The 19783-nt window shown below is 39.5% G+C and overlaps 1 protein-coding gene across 6 annotated transcripts in view; it reads right to left on the bottom strand.

Moving 5' to 3' along the window:
* Positions 1-19783, bottom strand: part of PLPPR1 (phospholipid phosphatase related 1) — a 512674-nt gene that overhangs the window by 26203 nt on the left and 466688 nt on the right. For all 6 annotated transcript variants that reach the window (XM_042964601.1, XM_042964596.1, XM_042964598.1 and 3 more), the window contains 2 exons: positions 19211-19399; positions 4883-5015 (listed from right to left, as the gene is read on the bottom strand). In XM_042964601.1, the coding sequence (XP_042820535.1) occupies positions 4883-5015; positions 19211-19399 (322 nt within the window). The remainder of the gene's footprint in view (positions 1-4882; positions 5016-19210; positions 19400-19783) is intronic.

The raw sequence follows: 19783 nt of genomic DNA, 5'->3' as shown, positions 1-19783 counted from the left end.
ACCCCAAAACCCTCACCAAATTCTAATGCTTTTTATTCATTACTTTCCAACATTAAATTAAAAAGTTACTGTTTAATAATTGATATTTACAAGAATACTTTTACTCAAGTACATTTGTAAATGAAAAGGATATAACTAAACTTATCTTCATGAATTTTTGGGAAAATGTGACTTCCTTATGTTGTCTTTGCTCCTGAAAAAAGAACGCAGTGGTTTATCTCTTTCGAGAGCTTAAATCTGGGTGTTGTTGTTGTAGAATTTAATGCAATACCAAAGAGATTGTATAAGAAAAGGACTGGAGAGGAAAATGACGAGGCAAGGGAAAAGTCCAAGTACGTGTTACTAATTTAGGTACATCTGTTCTTATAAAATGCTGGTGAAATTTGTTAGTTCAGCCATCCTTTTCCACCCTTCCCACATCATGTAAACAAAACTTGAGAAATTAAACAACAATTTAGAAAGGGGTGGAACACTTATGAGGGTACATCCCTACATTCAGGAGGCTGGGAATCCTTCCTATAATGATAACTTTGGGAAAACCAATTTACTGTTGGATCTGTGAATCAGAAGAATTCCATCTTCTCTGTGAAGGCCAACACACTTAGCATCTGTCTACTGGTGGAGATGGCTTCGTTTGAAGGTTTCCCTTTGACTTCACTATTCTTGCCATTTTCTTACTGAAAATTTAAATTTGGATCTGTGGGGTAGAGCGAGGGGATGCTGTGCAAGTCCACACCACCCAGACTAGGGGAGACTGAGAGCCAAGGTGCCACGCTCAGTTCTGCTTCCTACACTGAGGACCACGTTAAAGGACATGGCCATCCTTCCGGATAGCCTCTATTTTGCCACTCCTTCTCCCTGCCCCTTAAAAAAATAATGTTTAGCTTTCTTTTCTGATTTTAAAATTATACATATTGATGATAAAAATTAAAAATTAGAGCATAGAAAGCAAAAGATAAAAATTATTCAACCATTCTTCTAACACTCAGAAGTGACAAAGGTAACTTTTAGTGTATTTCCCTTCAATCTTTTTTTTCTCTGGGATACCCACACACAAATAAACACACACATACACACCTATGATACTGTATCCTTATTTTGAAATATAGATTCATAGTGTCTTGACTTTTTCACATAAAATTATATCGTGAATATTTCCCTTTTCATTAAAAATTCTTAAAAATAATATTTTCTGAGGTTGCAACTTGTGGTGGGAGCATTATTTTGAAAAAATTGTATCTTGAGAGATTTCTAATTTAGGTTATAAAAAATAATTTTAGTCCATAAAAATTAATCTATAGCAGTGATCATTTCCGTAGGATAAATTATTTGAAGTAGAATTTTGGGTTAAAAAGGACAGCTGTTTTTAAGATTATTGAAATATACCATCAAACTGTTATGCAGAAAGGGTATATCAGTTTAGTCTTGCCAAAAATGTATTCGAATTCCAACTTTTCCCTCACCTTTGACAGCATGCAGCATGATTCTGCTTAAAAATATTTTGCTAATTCACTGGTCATTTTGCAATGCGAAGCTGATCGTATTTGTTGGGAAATACTATTTGTAATGGACTCTAGAATAATTACATAAACGGCAAGAGAAAGTCATGGGATTTCAACTTAATTAGAATAGTTAGCTGAAACAGTTGCCATTTTCTGATCATTTTTGGTGGCTACTAGGTCAGAAAAACAGACTGTTAATCTCTTTACAATAACATTTCTAGTATATTTGATTACTGCCTTAGTTTACTTTGATTGTTTTCAAAGGAAGCATCCCTATTTAAAGGATTTTTAAGTAGTATGTTTTTTCCTCTTATAAAAAAAACATTAATCCAGGTACTAAAAAAAAAATGTTACTCTTCTTAAGATAAATAGCCTTTCCCTACACCTTCAACTCTCCTATATGAAGTTAGGACAGACTTCTCTCACCTCCTCTTAGAAACTGCCTAACTTATGTACTTTAATTTCCTGGGACTAAGCTGAAGAGTGGTAATAAGGTTAATTAAACAGCAGGTAAATGAATATTTAAGAACCAGCATTTATGGAAGCAATTTTAGGCAAATCTGTGTCTTAACACAGGTAATCTTTGTTCTTTACTTATCCAAAAAAAAAAAAATTAATGAAAACCTACTATGTGCCAGGTATTTTGCAATATGCTGTTGATAAAAAGTGAAAAGATACAGTTCCTGCTCTACGAAGGATCACAAGTTAGTAGGAGTAAAAGTCTTACATAATTACAGTGAAATTGTAAGTGCCTATAAAAGATGCAGGTGTAAGGCTCAGTGGGGGCTGGGGAGAGGAGGTAGAGAGCTGTCTGGGTTGGTAAACAGGTAACACATAAGCTGCGTGTTGGAGAACGAGCAGGATTGTCAGCTGTAAGGGCGAGAGGATGGCAATAGGCAGAAGGAGCAGCACATGAACAGGAACCAGGGCAAAGCATCACACTGTTAAACACGCTAGGGATTCTTTGAAAGAACTTAAGCAGGGAAATGACCTGATCATACTTTTGCTCTGGAAACACGTGCAAAGTGGTCAATGGATGTTATTTTTGCAGGGCTGGGGTACACAGAGCCATGTTGCAAGACAAGATGGAGGGAGACCACTTACAGGGCAAGAAATTTCAATGGCTTAAAGCTGTGGCTCCCAAACTTCAGAGTGCATCAGAATCACCTGGATGACCTATCATGAGACACAGATTATCAGGCTCCATCCCCAGACTTTCTGATTCTGTAGGTATGGAATGGAGCCTAAGAATGCACATTTCTAACAAGTTCTCCTTTGGTTTAATGTGACTTCTAGGTTTTTGATTTAAGCAACTGGGCAGATTCTGGTGCCATAAAACAAAAGATGAAAAGAATGGAGCAGGTGCTTCCTTAGCCAGCAATCTCTCTTCTCTTTTGATGCTGTTCCTCTAATTCTCCAAGGTTTACATGCTACCTGCTGGCTGTCTCCCCACACAAGCATCCCTGTGAGAAGTATCTCTGTCAGCTTATGATAGACCCCAATGGACTAAAGTGTCACTGATTATGGAAATGGGAGTTTGATGTTCCTCTAGGGTGAGACATTTCTATTTAATTGTCCTCCTGAAACCACACCTCAGCTCGATGCACTGACTACAGTAGGGATTTCAGGTACCACCGCTGACAATCGGCAGGGTTCGTTCCTGGATGGTGGGGGCCTTTTGGCATCCCTCTGTGAACAAAGTCTTGCCCTGACAATGCATACAGGCAGGTCTGTATAAATGACAGATATCAGTTACAATTTCTATTCTTTGGACTCTGCCCCAGCTGGGGTGGATCCCAAATAGGTATAAATTATCTTTGCCAAGGAAAAACAACAGTGACTTTTATAAAGATATCTCTGCTTAATTATAGTCTAATAACCTTCTGCTTTGAATAACTTGCTCTCATTATATGATCAGGCAGTGAACATGAAATCTTCTCCGAATCAAATTATGTAAATGTGTCTATATACATACACAGGCACTCTCATACTCCTTGGGAAAAGTTACTTCATCCCATTTTATATCAGATCTTCACTTGTACAATTAGGATTATCAATTACCTTATTGGGTGTTGGGTGGATTAAATGAAATGTTTATAAAGCATCTACTCCACTCTACTGATAATAAATATTCTCTTTTCTCCTTTTGTTTTCTCCTCGATGATTTGTTACCTCGCCACTCTGGTGGGAAGTGACCGAACTCCAAACATCTTTGAAAGGCACCACTGTTTGGAATGAGTGAACTCACAGACAGGGATGACATTGTATTGATTAGGGGATTACCCAATGAGCTGATTACAGACTGCCACAGGTCATTCTGCAAATACCATCAGTAGATGCTGAAGACTATTTTAATGTTAAGGGTTGCTTCTTTGAAATTAGATTTTCTTAGACTTCCCGCTGTACTACGTCCCTCATTTCTACTCTGATCATAGAAGTTATTGCATATTTGATTTTAATGTGGTCATTTGCCTATGACTTGAGGAAATTCAACCCTTTTTCCTACAGTGGGGAAAAAACAGGATTAAGGAAAACCAAGAGTTTAGAGCATGCCATATTCTGGACTTCACTGAATTTCCCAGTTGTCAGTTCTGTAGGTTCTCACTAGTATCACAGCTTGTTTCAATACCGGCTATGATCATACTTGGGAGTTTTATCCTGGCTCCCATGAAGATCTAATCAGAGGTAGGAATATATATAGGTATATTCCTACCTATACCCATATACACACTCATCCCCATATCTATAGTCATTATCCACACCACCTCAGACATTTTTATAAAAGTCCTAGAAGGACAGATATAGAACATGCCTTAATTATTTCTTATCATGAATGCTAATAAAACTATTTGTTTTCCAAACTTGGAAAGGCAGAATCAGATGGATTCTGCCTTCCAACCTTGTTTTCCAGAATCTGATGGATTAGATTGCCCATACATAACACATAACAAAATTATACTGGATGGAAAATTTTTGTCAGGAAATTTGATTATTTCTAAATTCATTTTATTGGTGTCCCCTGCTGGGCCCCCACATGCTCCCCTGACTCAGTTAAAGGGTATATGACAATAGCTGGTGACTATGAAAATATATGTCCAGAGGGAATCTCAGATAAATATTGTGTAGGGGGAAAAATCTAAGTAAGTTGAAATCATTTGTGAGACAATAAGTACTGCTTCACTTTAAGGATGAAAAATTTGACATGGCACTACGATTAGGCTCGGTTTCTGTACTTCCTGGAAAATCCCTAAAGAAACCGTTGCTTTGAAAAGTTGATGCTTTCATAGCTTAGTTTATTTTATCAAGTGTGTCCATCTGTGGTAAGGGTAGTAGGTTTTACCTGCGGGCGAGGGTTCAGTTCAGCATGTTCTTATACTCACCTATGAATCTTATGATCCTTCGGAGTAAGGGGTTCAGGTAACAGCATTCTCCGGTCAGGATTGTTTTCTCCTGGGCAATTAGAGATTCTCTGGTTGACTTTATGAAATACATGGATATCTCACCAATAAAAATCTGGAGAAAGAATGTTTAAGAAATGTCAAGTTGGAAAGCTGTCTGACAAAAGAGACCAGTTGCCTTAAAAAACAAAAACTTCTGAAGCTCCAAATGCTTTTAAAAGATGGCATGTTGCAGAGATGGAGAGTTAAATCATAATTTGTACTTAATTCTTCAAAAGAATTAGAGGTGGCAATAACTGATAATTTCAGCTAGGTTTCAGGCTATATTATTAAATTCTAAGGTCATAAAAACATAAATGGAAATAGTGAATTGCAGTAGGAACTATGATAAGGCTCACTCACACTGGGACTGAATTTTTTTCATGTTTATTTATTTATTTTGAGAGACAGAGAGAGAGAGACAGAGAGGGAGCAAGCATGAGTGGGGGAGGGGCAGAGGGTGAGGGAGAGCTTGAGAATCCCAGGCAGGATCCTCACTGTTATCTCTCAAACTACGAGACCATGACCTGAGGTGAAATCAAGCGCCAACGCTCAATCGACTGAACCACCCAGGTGTCCCTGGGATTGATTTTTTTAACTGAATGTGTGAGTTGCAATGATGAGAAATGACTGGGACAGCCCCATGTGCCTAACAAGGCATTATAAGCACACATAACAATAAGTTATTACCTTGTTACATGGCAACACATTATTCACCTGATAAATCTTTACTTGAATATTTGGCTTGAGCTTTATTTCTCTTACTATGAACTGGTTGACTGTCTCTTTATAACTGGTACCTTGGTACCTCTCTCTCGTTATCTTGAACTAATACATATATATTACTATATACATTATAATGTCTTTGTGTAGGCTGTAAACTCTCTGAGGACAGGGACCACAACCTATGTTTCTTGATTACTCTTGTAGTACTCAGCACAGTATATTCCTATTTAAAATAAGGAACTGACAGGGGAGGGTGACTGGGTGGCTCAGTTGGTTAAGTGTCTGAGTCTTGATTTTGGCTCAGTTCATGATCTCATGGTTGTGAGATTGAGTCCCCCATCAGGCTCTGTGCTGAGTGTAGAGGTTGCTTGGGACTCTCTCTCTCCCTCGCCCTCTCCCCCTCCTCCACTCAGGCTTGCTCTCTCTCTGTCTGTCTCTCAAAAAAAAAATAAGGAACTAGCATGAGGTAAGTTGTCACCAACTCTGCCAAAAAGAAGACTGAGAACCACCAACAAAGAATAAAAAGTTACTAATTACCATCATCTATTGAAAACTATGTGTCAGGCACTTCATCATAGTATTTTTCATGCTTATAAGATTCCTAGTGTAAGTATTATTATCCTTGCTTTGCTGGGGAAGATAGAACATTCAGGACCTTCCAAAGCATACAACTGGCATGTGGGGGCACTGGGATTGGCATCCAGGACAACTAAATTCTCAAGTCCACACTTTCCACCACATCACATGCCATTTTTATTTTCCTAGTCCCAATTTCAACATTTTCCCAGAAGAATGTGATCCTATAGATGTTCTTCTTTGCTATGTACATGCTTATGGTGTTAGATAAACTTTATCAATACGTTAAGAATTCCCATTCCTTATATTCCTTCCGTCATTATGGAATAGATGGATGAAGGTGGCAACATCATGAATGGCACAGGGTGTGGAAATGAAACGATAAAATTATAAAATTGGAACCATTTACAGATATTTTCCCTTTTATGATCTAGGACGCCAAAGGTCTCAGCGCTTGGCCACACACAGTCAGTGTTGGAGGCAGCACTAGAATGTGGCCTTTACACATAATTCCATGCACAAGTGTTATCCTGATTGTACAAATGTAACACCTGGGGCACAGAGGGATTCAATAATTTGTCTAAGGTCAGAGCTAGTAAGTCACAAACCCTGGCTCTGAAGCCAAGAAGACCTGGCTCCATGGTCTTCATCTCGACTGCTTACACTTTTACTAAGTAGTGACTCAATAAAAATATTTGTTGCATCTGTGTTTAATATTGAGAACATAGAAAACAAAACAAGTTAAGCGTAATATGCTTTAAATACTGAAAAACTCAGATGCTATTAAAGTACAAGACAGAATGGTGTTGTGGAAATAGCACTAGAGGCAAGTCAGAAGGAGGTGGGAAGTTGGCAGGAGTAGCCAGTATTTGGGGTCAGACAGGCACACAATGGGATGTATCACTTTGGCAGGTGGCGTCGAAGTATGGTTGTTCCGAGTTAAAAATATTTTGTGCCTAATGTCCCTTGGAATTAACAACGAGATGATGCTCTGTCATGTACAAATATCTGAATAGCTTTAAGAACTCAGCCCTCCTTCTTTTCTAGTAAGACCTATCTCTGCTAAAATAAGGTGCCAAAGGGTTTTGTTTGTCCTTACTGTACGTGATGGAAGCGTATTGTTGGTTTTTTATCTTAGTGAACAGATGGGGATGGATTCATGCATGCTTGGATACATGAAACAGTATTTCCTTGAGGGAGTTTTCTCTGATTCCACAGACTAGCTCAGGCATTCTTGTTATACGTGAATTTCTTACCTTGCGTTTCTCTTTTCTATTTCTTATCAGAAACGGTTACATGTGATTACTGTTGTTCTTTGTTATGGGATGTCCTGGTATTCTTGGTTACTATCCCCTCCCTACGGCATCCCCCAGCTTAGCCCAGTGTAAGGTACATCATAGTTACTCAATGTTGAATGAAGCACACCAGATTAAGGAAGGTCTTTTGGAACACAGGTGTAATGAGGTGGACTATAAAGAACAAAAAATAATTTCTATTATTTATCCTTCTGGACCCAGTGAAAATGTCACTACCCTCCCCAAAGCCTTTACCAGATCCCCTCGGGAAAAGAGAGACCCTGTCTTGTCATTGCTCCCACAACATGTTATACAGATCTCTCTCTTGACATCTACCCACTTAACTGCAATTATTGTTTGTGTGTCCCTCTTCATTTGACTACAATATTCTTATGGGAAGGACTTGTGCCATTCCTTGTATGGTGCTTAGAACAAGGTCTGGTAGGCTCAATTAATACTTGTTGAATAAACAAAAGATTGAATCTTTAGAGGACCTACTTCCAGGTAGAATCTGACCTTATAGACTCTGACCTCTGACCTTTATTTCTCTGAAGATGAACACTGCAGGAAATTGACAATATGGACCAGAAAACACACAATTCTTGGTGTATTGCTTAAGAATAAATGAAAACTGTGGACCAAGTCATACAAAGTGAATTATCTCTTCTAAACTAAATTCATCATATCCTCATTTTGCATTCAACAGTTTTGGAGAGGGAGAACCCACTCTGCCAGGAATTGTTTTAGCACTGGAGGCATAGCCGTGAACAGATGTCGTGTGTGTGTGTGTGTGTGTGTGTGTGTAGGGAGGGCAAAAAAACTGAATAAATACATCATGTAATGTCATTAAATGACATATGGTTACAAAGTAAATGAGGGAAATGGGATGGGGGGTGATAAACACATAAGGACAAATATGAAAAGAAATAAGCATTGCTTGCCTTAACCATTTCAGAAGCCCAAAGCATTCTTACTCTACAGGAAAGAGATGTGCACATTCTAGAAATTCTCCATTTAGTGAAACTTTCCACTACTCACACAAGAGGGAAAAGGAGGCAAAAAATGTGTGTAAACATCTACACACAACCTATTCTTGTTAAAAATACACACGTGCATACCCATATACCCACACAAAAATCTCAACAAAATCACTACAAGTCATGTCAGACCAAACAGAACTTGTCATGCAAAAGGGTACGGGGCCCAAATAAATCCACAAGTAAATCCTAAGACTCATGTCAAAGGTAATAATTAGTACAAGGTTTGTTACTATTGGCTGGCAATATTCAAATTCCAATTGAGGTATGAAGCATAAAAGAAAAAGAAGTCAGAGCAAGGATATCTACCAACTTATATACCCAGTTCAGACAATGCTTGGAATATATTAAGTGATGATAAATATTCACATAAGGAAGAGAGGAAGAAAGTGAGGGAGGAAGGGGGTCATTTTATAACTGAAATAGGAAGATATTTCTGGTTGTCAGTAAAGACTGTGATGGACATAAAGGTTGCTGAAGAAACAATCCAGTTCTCAGACTCCACTGAGTGCGCTGAAGGAAGTGCATTTTTCTGCATTTTACTGACCACACACAGGGTCAGTATGCTGTGACCCTGGTGCTATTTGTCCATTTATTGGGTCCCATAATCTCATATAGGGCCTGATTATGCTTGGAGAGAGAGGGGGAGAGAGAGAGAGAGAGAGAGAGAGAGAGAGAGAGAGAGAGAGAGAGAGAGAGAATTCTGCTTGATAAGGGAAGGGGTCTCTCTTCTTTCCTGCCAGGCCTCCAGCCCACATTGAGTGCCATTTTGTACATTGTGGCAGATTTAGGACTCTGGTTTTGGCAATGGCTGGGTTCCCCCATCTGTGTCTTTGCCACACACACTCTGCCTCTATCTACCCCTCTGTTCAGAGAGTAAATGGGACATGTGGGACTCACCATGTGCTTGTCCCTGGCTGCCCTATTACGGTCTTTCTGATTGTTGGCTAACAAACATCGTATCACTCACAGCAAATGAGAACACCCTCTGGTGAGAAATGACCAAGGCCAAACTCTAGATCTGGAAATGAATGAACTGCACGTGAATTCCATTGGTGCATTTCTTATCCCTTAGCTCTGCCAGCTACAACCCCACATGACATAAGACATTTAGATAATAGTAAGTATACTTTAAGTAATGAGGATAACTGTTCTAGCTTGATAAAGTTGTATTTCAGATATAAAAACCCAAATGGCAAAGAAATAAACAAATAATCCTGGAATATGGTGCATCAGTTGGGTGTGTTATCTCTTAGACCTCGTTTCTTCACAATGTTTCACAGAAGATCTGGTAAGTGATAAATAAAGGATATCAACGCACAGTATTTAGGGGACAGTTTTCAGATTTCAAAATATAAACAGTTTGCAGAAAAAAAGTCACTGGAAGATGTATGACAATCTCATATTGTAAGGGGGTTTCACTGCACGTTATATGTGGTTGTCACTAAAAAGGGCATCTAGAACTGCAATATATGTTTTGGGTGCACACATATCTAGTTGTAGCTCTGGTACTTGGCAAGATCAAAGCCATTGCTGTTTCTTGAATGTGGGCTGTAAAGCTGAAAACCCAGCTCTCTCCATTTTTGATGTGTAATTGGGGGGCAAGTAATAATTGAAACTTTCTGAGCCCCAGTTTTTCTTTTTTTTTTATGATTTTGAATATGAGGGTAATAGCTATATCAGCAAATAGTTGAGAGTATTAAAAAATGTATGTTAAAGCATCTATAGGTACTCAAGGAATGTTTGTTGTTTTTACTTCCTGGTCTATCTAAGGCCAGAATGTTGAGATTGATTTAAAAAGAATCATTGTCTCTGACTTCGGCTCAGATCATGATCTTGTGGTTCGTGAGTTCGAGCCCCGTGTCGGGCTCTGTGCTGGCAGCTCGGAGCCTGGAGCCTGAGATTCTGTGTCTTCCTCTCTCTCTGGCTCATCCCGGCTTGCACTCTATCTCTCAAAAATAAATAAACATTAAAAAAAATAATAAATCATTGTCTCTAGTCCTGGAGTAAGCAAACATGGTATGATTCTATCTCTGCTCTGTCCCTGACCAGGTATTTGATCTTGAACCAGTCGCTTGACCTCTCTGGGCCTCAGTTTCTCATCTGTTGAACAAGAAGACCTCTAACATGCTTTTCCAGCTCCAACATCTTTGCCTTTACGACAGGAACTAACAAGAGAGTGCTGATTAAGGGAAACTGAAATCATATAATTGGGCTTCAATCTCAATTCATTTGGTTAAACTCTCCACTTTTAAAATCCTATGGGACTCTGCTCTCACCAAGTAATCTACCCTTAAGCAAAATGGATGCAACCTACTTCAGAGTCATCATGTTGCCTGATATCTCTGTCACTTGGGTTCCTGAAGAATAACAGAGACTGGTGGCCCCCTCTCTGGGATTTCTGTGGAGGACACTCTGAGGAAGAAGAGAGGGTTCTTTGCTTACTTCCCAATATTAGTGTCTAAATAGCTTCAGGGCTTTCACTCCCAGGGATTTTTAAGATGCTCCCAACATTCTCCTGAGAGGCTTCCATAGTCATGAGCATTTCCAAGAAAGGGAGACATGCTTTTGCAGTAGATTTTGTTTAGTGACCCAGGAAATTTAAAATGCACAGATTGTGCTGCCAGCCCTGACTGCCAATGTCTTTACATTCTGCTCTAATCCTCCCCAACAAGGGCCATCTATCGACAACCCAGATCTGCGGGGGCATCCTGGTCCTTTCAAATGCTGAGCCCTGGTTGGTTCAAGAGCTCTAGCTTTCTGCTTTCTTACATCCAAGTGTAGGTAAGAAATTCAGCCCTAGACACTTCCTATGCCTTTTAAAGATCAAAGCTTCATTAGAATTAAGGTCATTTGCATGATGGCATTTTGAAAATTGTTCAACTGGGATAATAAGTGTTTATAGATTGGAGCCTCCCTACTGGTGTTAATCCAGGGACCAACTACCCAACTACCCATTTAGAAGGCAGGCTTCAGTTGACACTTGTTATAAAATACCATGTTATGTTATATGACACATGTTATAGTATACCAAGGTGGTATGCTACATTTCTAAAGCATAGTAGTCTCTTATGCCTTTTTTCCTGGACAGTGGAAATAAGAGAAACTGGAATTTATAGTGGGTTAGGTAAAATACTGCTCTCAATAAAAAGTAAAATGCATTGTGATACTAACTGAATTGACCAGCATATATTTTTAGGCAAACAGTCTTTTCAAGAAGCAAATTATCAAAGCTCCTTAACACAATCATCACCAATCATTGGAAGGGACATCTCAAAGAGAGTAAGCAAATAGCTCGCTGGGATGACATCAGGAGAAGAAATAATCTGTTAAAGAATTGAGAGCACTCACATTCAGCATAGACAGAAGATGGGGAAATGAATTTTTTATTAAAAAAAATCCACAACAATTAATGGGTATATCTATAAACCTTTCCCAGAAAAAAATGTAATTGTAAAGACTAAGTACATTAGCTTCAGCAATAACAAAATGAAGGACTCATGGTAAAAAACAAACAAAAAAGAAGTCACGTTATAATATACAAAGGGAAAAAGATGTGAATTATAAAGTGTTAAAAGGGGCTTCAACAGACGAGATTGTTCAGAGCCTGGAAGAGGCAGATTATGAGGCACTGCAAGGTCCCACAATGTCTCTTTTGCTTCAGCAGCTGCGTCCCACGCCAGTCAGCCAACAGACTTGCATTTAGTGAGAGCCCACTCTGTTCCACACTGTGCTTTGGGCTTTTATATTCACTCCAAGAGTTTAGGGTCCGGAAACCTCCCAAATGAAGATTCACAATTTCCTCCAAATTGTGCCCTTCTATCAAATTGTGTTTGTCTCTTCCTTTTCCTAGGAAATTCTAGACTAGTCTTATGTATGTGTGCGTGCACACTTGCATGCAAACTGCGAGCTGTTTCCATTCTCTCGGGCTAGGCGTCAAATGTTCTGCAGCTTCAATACTAAATACTCCCCTGTCACTTTGTGGTGAGGCCAAGGAAAGTGTTTAATAGCCATTTCCTCATGCCTTGTGGTACTGGGGCTGAGGTAAAATAAAAGTAAATCAGATTCTCCACTGAGTTAAATCCTCTTATCCAAACAGGCTCCCTGCCCTTAACTCTGAGCATACAAGTTTATTTAGGAGGCCAGAGGCAGTAGTCATCCAGGGTTTCCACACTGGTTAGAATGCACCCTGCAGATCTCTCGGAAGTGTGGGCTACCACTTTTGGCTAAACAGTTCTGGACATAATAAATGGCCCAAGCTCTAACCTTTCCTGAAGATCTGAGACAGCACTGGCCTGTCCCTGTACAGTTTATCCCATGTGGCCTCGCCTCAACATGATGCTGATCTCTTCTGACAGCAGAGCACAAAAGGAGAAATAGGAAATGACAGGTCAAACACTCGGCAGAGTCTTTTCCCTTGTGCATTTCTTGTGTGTCCCTGTAGTCGTGAGTGGGATTGTTAATGTCCAGACACACAGAAGTGTAAGGTGCTAGGTTTTTCTAAGGCTAATGTGTTTCAGAATGCACAGAAAACCAAGGACAAGTCCAGGTTGAGCTACTTTTTTGAAAATTGCCATTAGTTAATGTCACACAAGTCACCCCAGCGGGATCTTGCCTTTTTTCTACTCCAGTGAAAACAGGAAATGGATTTAAGGAGGAATAAACAACAGAAACTCTATGCAGTTCTGTGAAACACCTGACCAGGCACAGAGTATAAAACCAAACTCCAGAAAGAAAGGTGAGATTTGGGGATTGGGAATCTGACTTGTGGAGCTTTCCAATCAGAATGCTTTTTTTTTTTTTTAAGCTTTCATGGAATATTAGATCTAGAAAGATCTCGGAGATCACTAGCCTAACCCCTCCTTTTATTTACAGATGAGAAATCCAACCCACAGAGGGAACATGATGTACCAGAGGCCACACAATTATTGGAGGCAAAGCCATGACTGGGATTCTTGCCTCTCCTGACATATGAAACCTGAGATAGGAGGACTCTGCAGTGTGAAGGGAATGAAGGATGTGCACTCAGAAGCAGGGGCTGTGCTGCGTTTGACACTTGGGATCTTGATCCCAGTGGCCCAACAAAGGCTGCTCTCGGACAAGCCATACCTCCCTAGAATGGGACAGAAGAAATGAACACAGTTCCTTCCTCCCAGAAAAATTTCCTGAACATCAGAAGAGCTCTGTTTTCTAAGAATAGAAACCTTAGAGGACCTTTTTTTCAGGTCTTAGGGGAACACCCAGCACTGTCAGCAGGGTTCCAAGGCCACAGGGCTCTCTGCCATTAACTTGTCAACTGTAATCAGTTTTGGCTCCTAGCAGTGACCCTCATTTGGGAGGAAAATAAAAGTGGAACCAAATGGGTGGCTATCTGTCCAGTAACATACAGAACTAGCTGGAACTTCAGCAAATTAATTTGGCTAAGTCTCAAGGTTCTCAACTCAAAAATGAAGGGAATTTGAACCACACCCTTTCTCTATGTTCTTTGGGATGTCTCTTTTCTATTTCACTGGGATGCTGGGAGGATAATTAGGCAAGGACTACAGAATATAATAAATTAAAAGATGTCATTCTTGCCAAAATGAAAAAATCAGGAGACTATAGATGCTGGAGAGGATGTGGAGAAACGGGAACCCTCTTGCACTGTTGGTGGGAATGCAAATTGGTGCAGCCGCTCTGGAAAGCAGTGTGGAGGTTCCTCAGAAAATTAAAAATAGACCTACCCTATGACCCAGCAATAGCACTGCTAGGAATTTACCCAAGGGATACAGGAGTACTGATGCATACGGGCACTTGTACCCCAATGTTTATAGCAGCACTCTCAACAATAGCCAAATTATGGAAAGAGCCTAAATGGCCATCAACTGATGAATGGATAAAGAAATTGTGGTTTATATACACAATGGAATACTACGTGGCAATGAGAAAGAATGAAATATGGCCTTTTGTAGCAACGTGGATGGAACTGGAGAGTGTGATGCTAAGTGAAATAAGCCATACAGAGAAAGACAGATACCATATGGTTTCACTCTTATGTGGATCCTGAGAAACTTAACAGAAACCCATGGGGGAAGGGAAGGAAAAAAAAAAAGAGGTTAGAGTGGGAGACAGCCAAAGCATAAGAGACTGTTAAAAACTGAGAACAAACTGAGGGTTGATGGGGGGTGGGAGGGAGGGCAGGGTGGGTGATGGGTATTGAGGAGGGCACCTGTTGGGATGAGCACTGGGTGTTGTATGGAAACCAATTTGACAATAAATTTCATATATTAAAAAAAAAAAGATGTCATTCTTATAATCATCATTTATGGAATATTCCTCAGCTTGTATCTTAGGGACCTGCTAGCATTACTGGTCACATTTTTCACCCAGAGAAGCAAAGAAATGGAAAGTGTTCCATACTTGAGAGCTAGAATAGAGCTGTAGGTTAGGTTCTTAGTCCTTAGCTCACTGTTTATTTACCATACCCCTTGACTTTGTCATTTGGGGAAAAGGAACAGTTTCTGCTGAAAACCTTAAAATCAAAGAGGTATCATTTTTGCCCAGAGAGAGGAGAGAGTTCTCCACAAAGTTCTGTTTTCCAATTTTTTTTTTTGTTTTTGTTTTTGGCCATGTGTGTTTTTGTTCATTAGAGTTGTCATTTTGAAGTCTTATTAAAAATTGGCCTTTTCATAGTTTTTGCCAGAAGAACGGGAGTATATAATGTTTTAAAAATGTATCTTTTGATTTGAAAATACTATACATTCATGTAGAATTTGGAAAGCAACATATAAAAGTATAAAAGAGAAGAAAAAAATTAACTGTACCATTAGCACTCATAGATAATAACTGTACATTTTTAGTTTAGTTTATTTAGTAGTTTAGTTTAGTTCTTACTAGTCTTTTTCTATATAACTTTGGGATTATACTTGCAACATACACACAAGGTATCTTCTTGGAGTCATTAAATGTTCAGACCCACAGACAACCACATGCTACATTTGGCATTGGTCTACTTGGAAGGAACCATAGCTCGCCAGCAGGGAAACATCACGTGCTCCTTTCCAGCATGTGTCCTCACAGTGGTCCAGCAGAGCAGTATAGCTCAGGTGCAAGAGATCATAGACATATCAGAGGATGAAGGAGCCACTGTGGCTTAAAAGCCTCATGCCCTGTAGGAGTCAGCATATGGTGCAGCAACTCCACAGACATAGCTTCCAAGGTCCCAGAGTCATTGCACTTAGAAGTCATAGCATGGCACCTCCTCGGGTAATTATAGTTCTCAGAGTTCAGATGCAATTCACCAATCAGGGGTTAATTTGGCCTAGCAACACAGTTGATACATACCACCTTTTTCCTTTTTCTAGGGAAATAGACCCAGAAAATTAAGATATGGTCAGATTCTCTTGTGAAAGGGAGAAAGATTTTATACGCAATAGTATATACAATTTTTTTAGCCCTTAAAAAAAAATCTTAACATTAAATCAAAAACATGTTTCATTGCTACTAAAGGTGTTTCAAAAACACGACTGCCTCACAATGTATTTATACAAGCCCCTAGTACTGTGTATTTAGCTAGTTCCAAGTTTTTCACGGAAACTATTGCCTAAATGAACATCCCCAAAACACAAATCCTTGTATTTATATAAAACTGATCATTTCCTTAACATAAATTCAGGGAATGGAATTACTGGCTGAGTCTGAAGTTTATCAACTCTTAATACATCTTTGACAAGCTACTCTTTAAAAGAAAATAGCAGTCTACACTTCAACTAGAACTGTATGAAAGTATCTACACCTTCAGCAACATGGCTCTCTGTCTTTAAAACATTTGGAAAATTTATAGGGGAAAATGCTGTACTTGTAAAAACTACTTTTCTTTGGATAATTGATGAGTTTAGAAATGTTTAAAAAAAAAAAAGAAATGTTTACATGCACAGTCATTGTTTTGTTAATTGTCTATTCTTGCCCTTTCCCATTTTTATTTTGGGAAGCTCATTTTCTTAAGTATTAAGGATATTTACATTTGAGTCCTATATGCTGTAAACTTTTTGCAGTCTTTACTTTTTCTTTTGTTAGAAATGCTCATTTCTAGGTAGACAAATCTATCAATCTTTTTCTATATGCTTGCATGGTTAAGCGGCCGACTTCGGCTCAGGTCATGATCTCGTGGTCTGTGAGTTCCAGCCCAGCGTCAGGCTCTGTGCTGACAGCTCAGAGCCTGGAGCCTGTTTCAGATTCTGTGTCTCCCTCTCTCTGACCCTCCCCTGTTCATGCTCTGTCTCTCCCTGTCTCAAAAATAAATAAAAAAACGTTTAAAAAAAAAAAAGAAAGTGAGATTGTTTTTGCTATTGGGGGTGCTTTTGTGGGTGTGCATGCACACTTTCTAAGTGTTTAAAATCCATATTTTCTTGCTTTGTAATGTGCACTAAAAAGCTTTTTGTTTATTTTTAGGGCCTGGAACATTTTATAGAATTAGGAATTTTCCATTCCTTGAAAGTTTGAAGGAATTTATACTACAGCTATGTGTCCTCAGTATATTTTGTGAGATAAATATTAGACATGTTTAAAAAGTTTATTCTATCTTTATTCACTATTCGGATTTTCTACATCTTTTTAGGGCATTGTTAGTAAATTACCTTTTCATAAAATATTACCAATTTTATTGAGGTGCAAGCACTTACTGGCACAGAATTGTAAATACAATTCAAATAAAAATACCATATAGACTTCTATAGGTTTATGTATTTTTCCTTATATGTATGTGTTTTAACTTTTTTTTTCTTTTTACTCCTGCCTTTCTTATATTAGACTATCTAGGGGGTTGCACATTCTACTTTTCTAAGAATTAGCTCCTGATCTTATTTATTATTCTATTGTTTTCTGATTCACTAATTTACTAATTTTTTTGACCATAATTTTTAATAATAATCTGTCTCCCTTTCTTTACTTAGTTTTTTTTTTTTTTTTATGACAAAAACTGTAATTCCAAGAAGTCATTACAGGAGAGCCTAGGCAATGGTATATCCTGGGACTAGGGAGAAGAGAGGAAAATAAGTTAAGTCAACGGATCACTTAGCGTCATGTCTGAATACACAAGAACATGATATGCTTCTGAGACAGAAAGAAACCAGGATGTGATTCTAGATGAAGCTGCGGTTCCAGGGTTTCCAAGTGGAATCTCATTCCCTTTATGTAGAGGAAGTTGCTCTGTGATCCTGAAGATGATGAAGAACAGTTTCCAGCCAGGCTCTTTGCTCCCCTACGTCTAAACACTTAGTACATGCTAGGCACTGTGCCGAGTCATTTGTACGAACCATCTCATTCAAGTCTCATGACAACTCTATGAAATAGGGAGTCATATTATCCCTATGTTTCACGGTGGGGGGTGGGGTGGGGTGGCCAATAGAGTGACTCGCCCAAAGTCACATAGACAGGATGTGAATCCAGCTGTGTCAGACTGCAGAGCTTGCGTTTTTAACCACTCTGATACACCACAATTTTATTACCCCTGACCTTAATTGCAACAGCATGGTCTTATCATTTAAGGGAGGGTTTGCTGAGCCTAGGATCAATGATCAAAACGAACTTAAAGTCTATGACTCATTATACCCATATTATTTCTTCTCAAAATCCCATCTATTTCTCACCTTAAAGCAAGCAGATCACTTGCATAGAAAACAATACTTGAACTGAACGTCTGAGCGGTCAGTATATTTCTCAGCATGCCAGTCAATATTACCAAAAGAAAGGGGAAGGGAGAGAGTTGGGGGAGGCAGCTATTAGAAGAGAAAGGGGGGGGGAATGATAACCGAGATTACATCCCAAAGAATCTGACCGTGTAGCATGTCCAGACATGCTACACAAAGTCATTTAAAACACAAAGTCATTTTAAAAATTGAAATTAAAATGTCTAAGGATTCAATCAATTTGCCAGATGATACAGGTCTGTGAATTTTATACTTTTGAAATGGTTTCCCTTGAGCATAGTCTGGCCATTTTTTTTTTTTTGCCCCCTCATGCGAGAGAAGAATGAAATAGAAGGAGGGTAAAGTTGCAACTGAATTGAATGTGATATAATGTGAACGTGGCCAGAGCCACCAAGAATGAATGACAGCAAACTTCAGGTCAGGTGATTTCTCTCTGGAAGTTCAGTCAGAACAGCAGGAGACACAGGGCCAGGGGATTCCATTCCACTCTGGTCCGATTCTTTCCATCAGTGCCGGCATCTACATTCAAGACCTCTCCTGAATAGACCCAATTCGCTGCATATTTTTTCAAGAGCACAGTAGCTGTTCTTAACATGTTAGCCAATCATGTCTGTCAATTTATGCCATTCACACATACTTTAAAAATGTGTGTGTGTGTGTGTGTGTGTATATATATATGTATACATACATACATATACATATATATATGTATAATTCAGATACCAAAAAGCAAAAGCCACCTACAAAAGACGAGACCCATGTCCATGAGATTTTTATGCAGAACTCCATTCACTGTTTTGGCTGAAACAGGACACCCCCGTTCCCCGCACCCCCCTCCTCCCCCGTTAGACTGCTGGTGAATGCCCAGGAAGGGAGGAAAGAGTAGAAAAGGCAGACAGGAAATGTTATTTAGTATCTGACGGTAAAAAAGGAAGTCGATTCTGTACTTACAATAGCAGTCGGAGTGGCAGCCAGCACACAATAGAGCACCAGAGGGGTGATGAAGCTTTCTTCCTCTGTCCCCGGGTAAGGCTTCATTAAGTCTCCGTCCTGACAGAAGAATCCTTGGATATGCACCTGAAAAGTGTCAGTGCATTCGAAGTAGTAGGCAAGCAGCACTGTCCCAGCCATGATGACAAGCTGAAAATACAGCATGGCCACACAGAGACATTAGCAGGTCTTCGGAGCCGCGTTTGCCCCTCAGAGCACACTCCCTCCATCACCCCAGCAGCTTTCCTCTGTTGGTATTGGCGAGTGTGTGCGTGCCTGGCTCAGCGTGCTCTGGGCTCAGGGAGGGTGTGCTTGCTTGTCTGCCTTGTAACATCTGTTCTAGAAACCTCCCAGAAAATAATTAACGGCTCCCATCTGAAAGGCAGACCACAGCAAGGCTTATAGAGAGACCCAGCTTCTGCTGCCACCCTCTCAGAGGAAGCACGGGAGCCAAGGTAATATTTCCATTCAGGACAGAGGGGAAAAGTCAAAGGGCAGCGGCATAAGAATTGGCAAGATGTAGATGTGAGAGCT

This window comes from Panthera tigris, chromosome D4 (assembly GCF_018350195.1).
Source record: "Panthera tigris isolate Pti1 chromosome D4, P.tigris_Pti1_mat1.1, whole genome shotgun sequence".
Lineage (NCBI taxonomy): Eukaryota > Metazoa > Chordata > Mammalia > Carnivora > Felidae > Panthera > Panthera tigris.
This window is presented reverse-complemented; position numbering and strand designations above follow the sequence as displayed.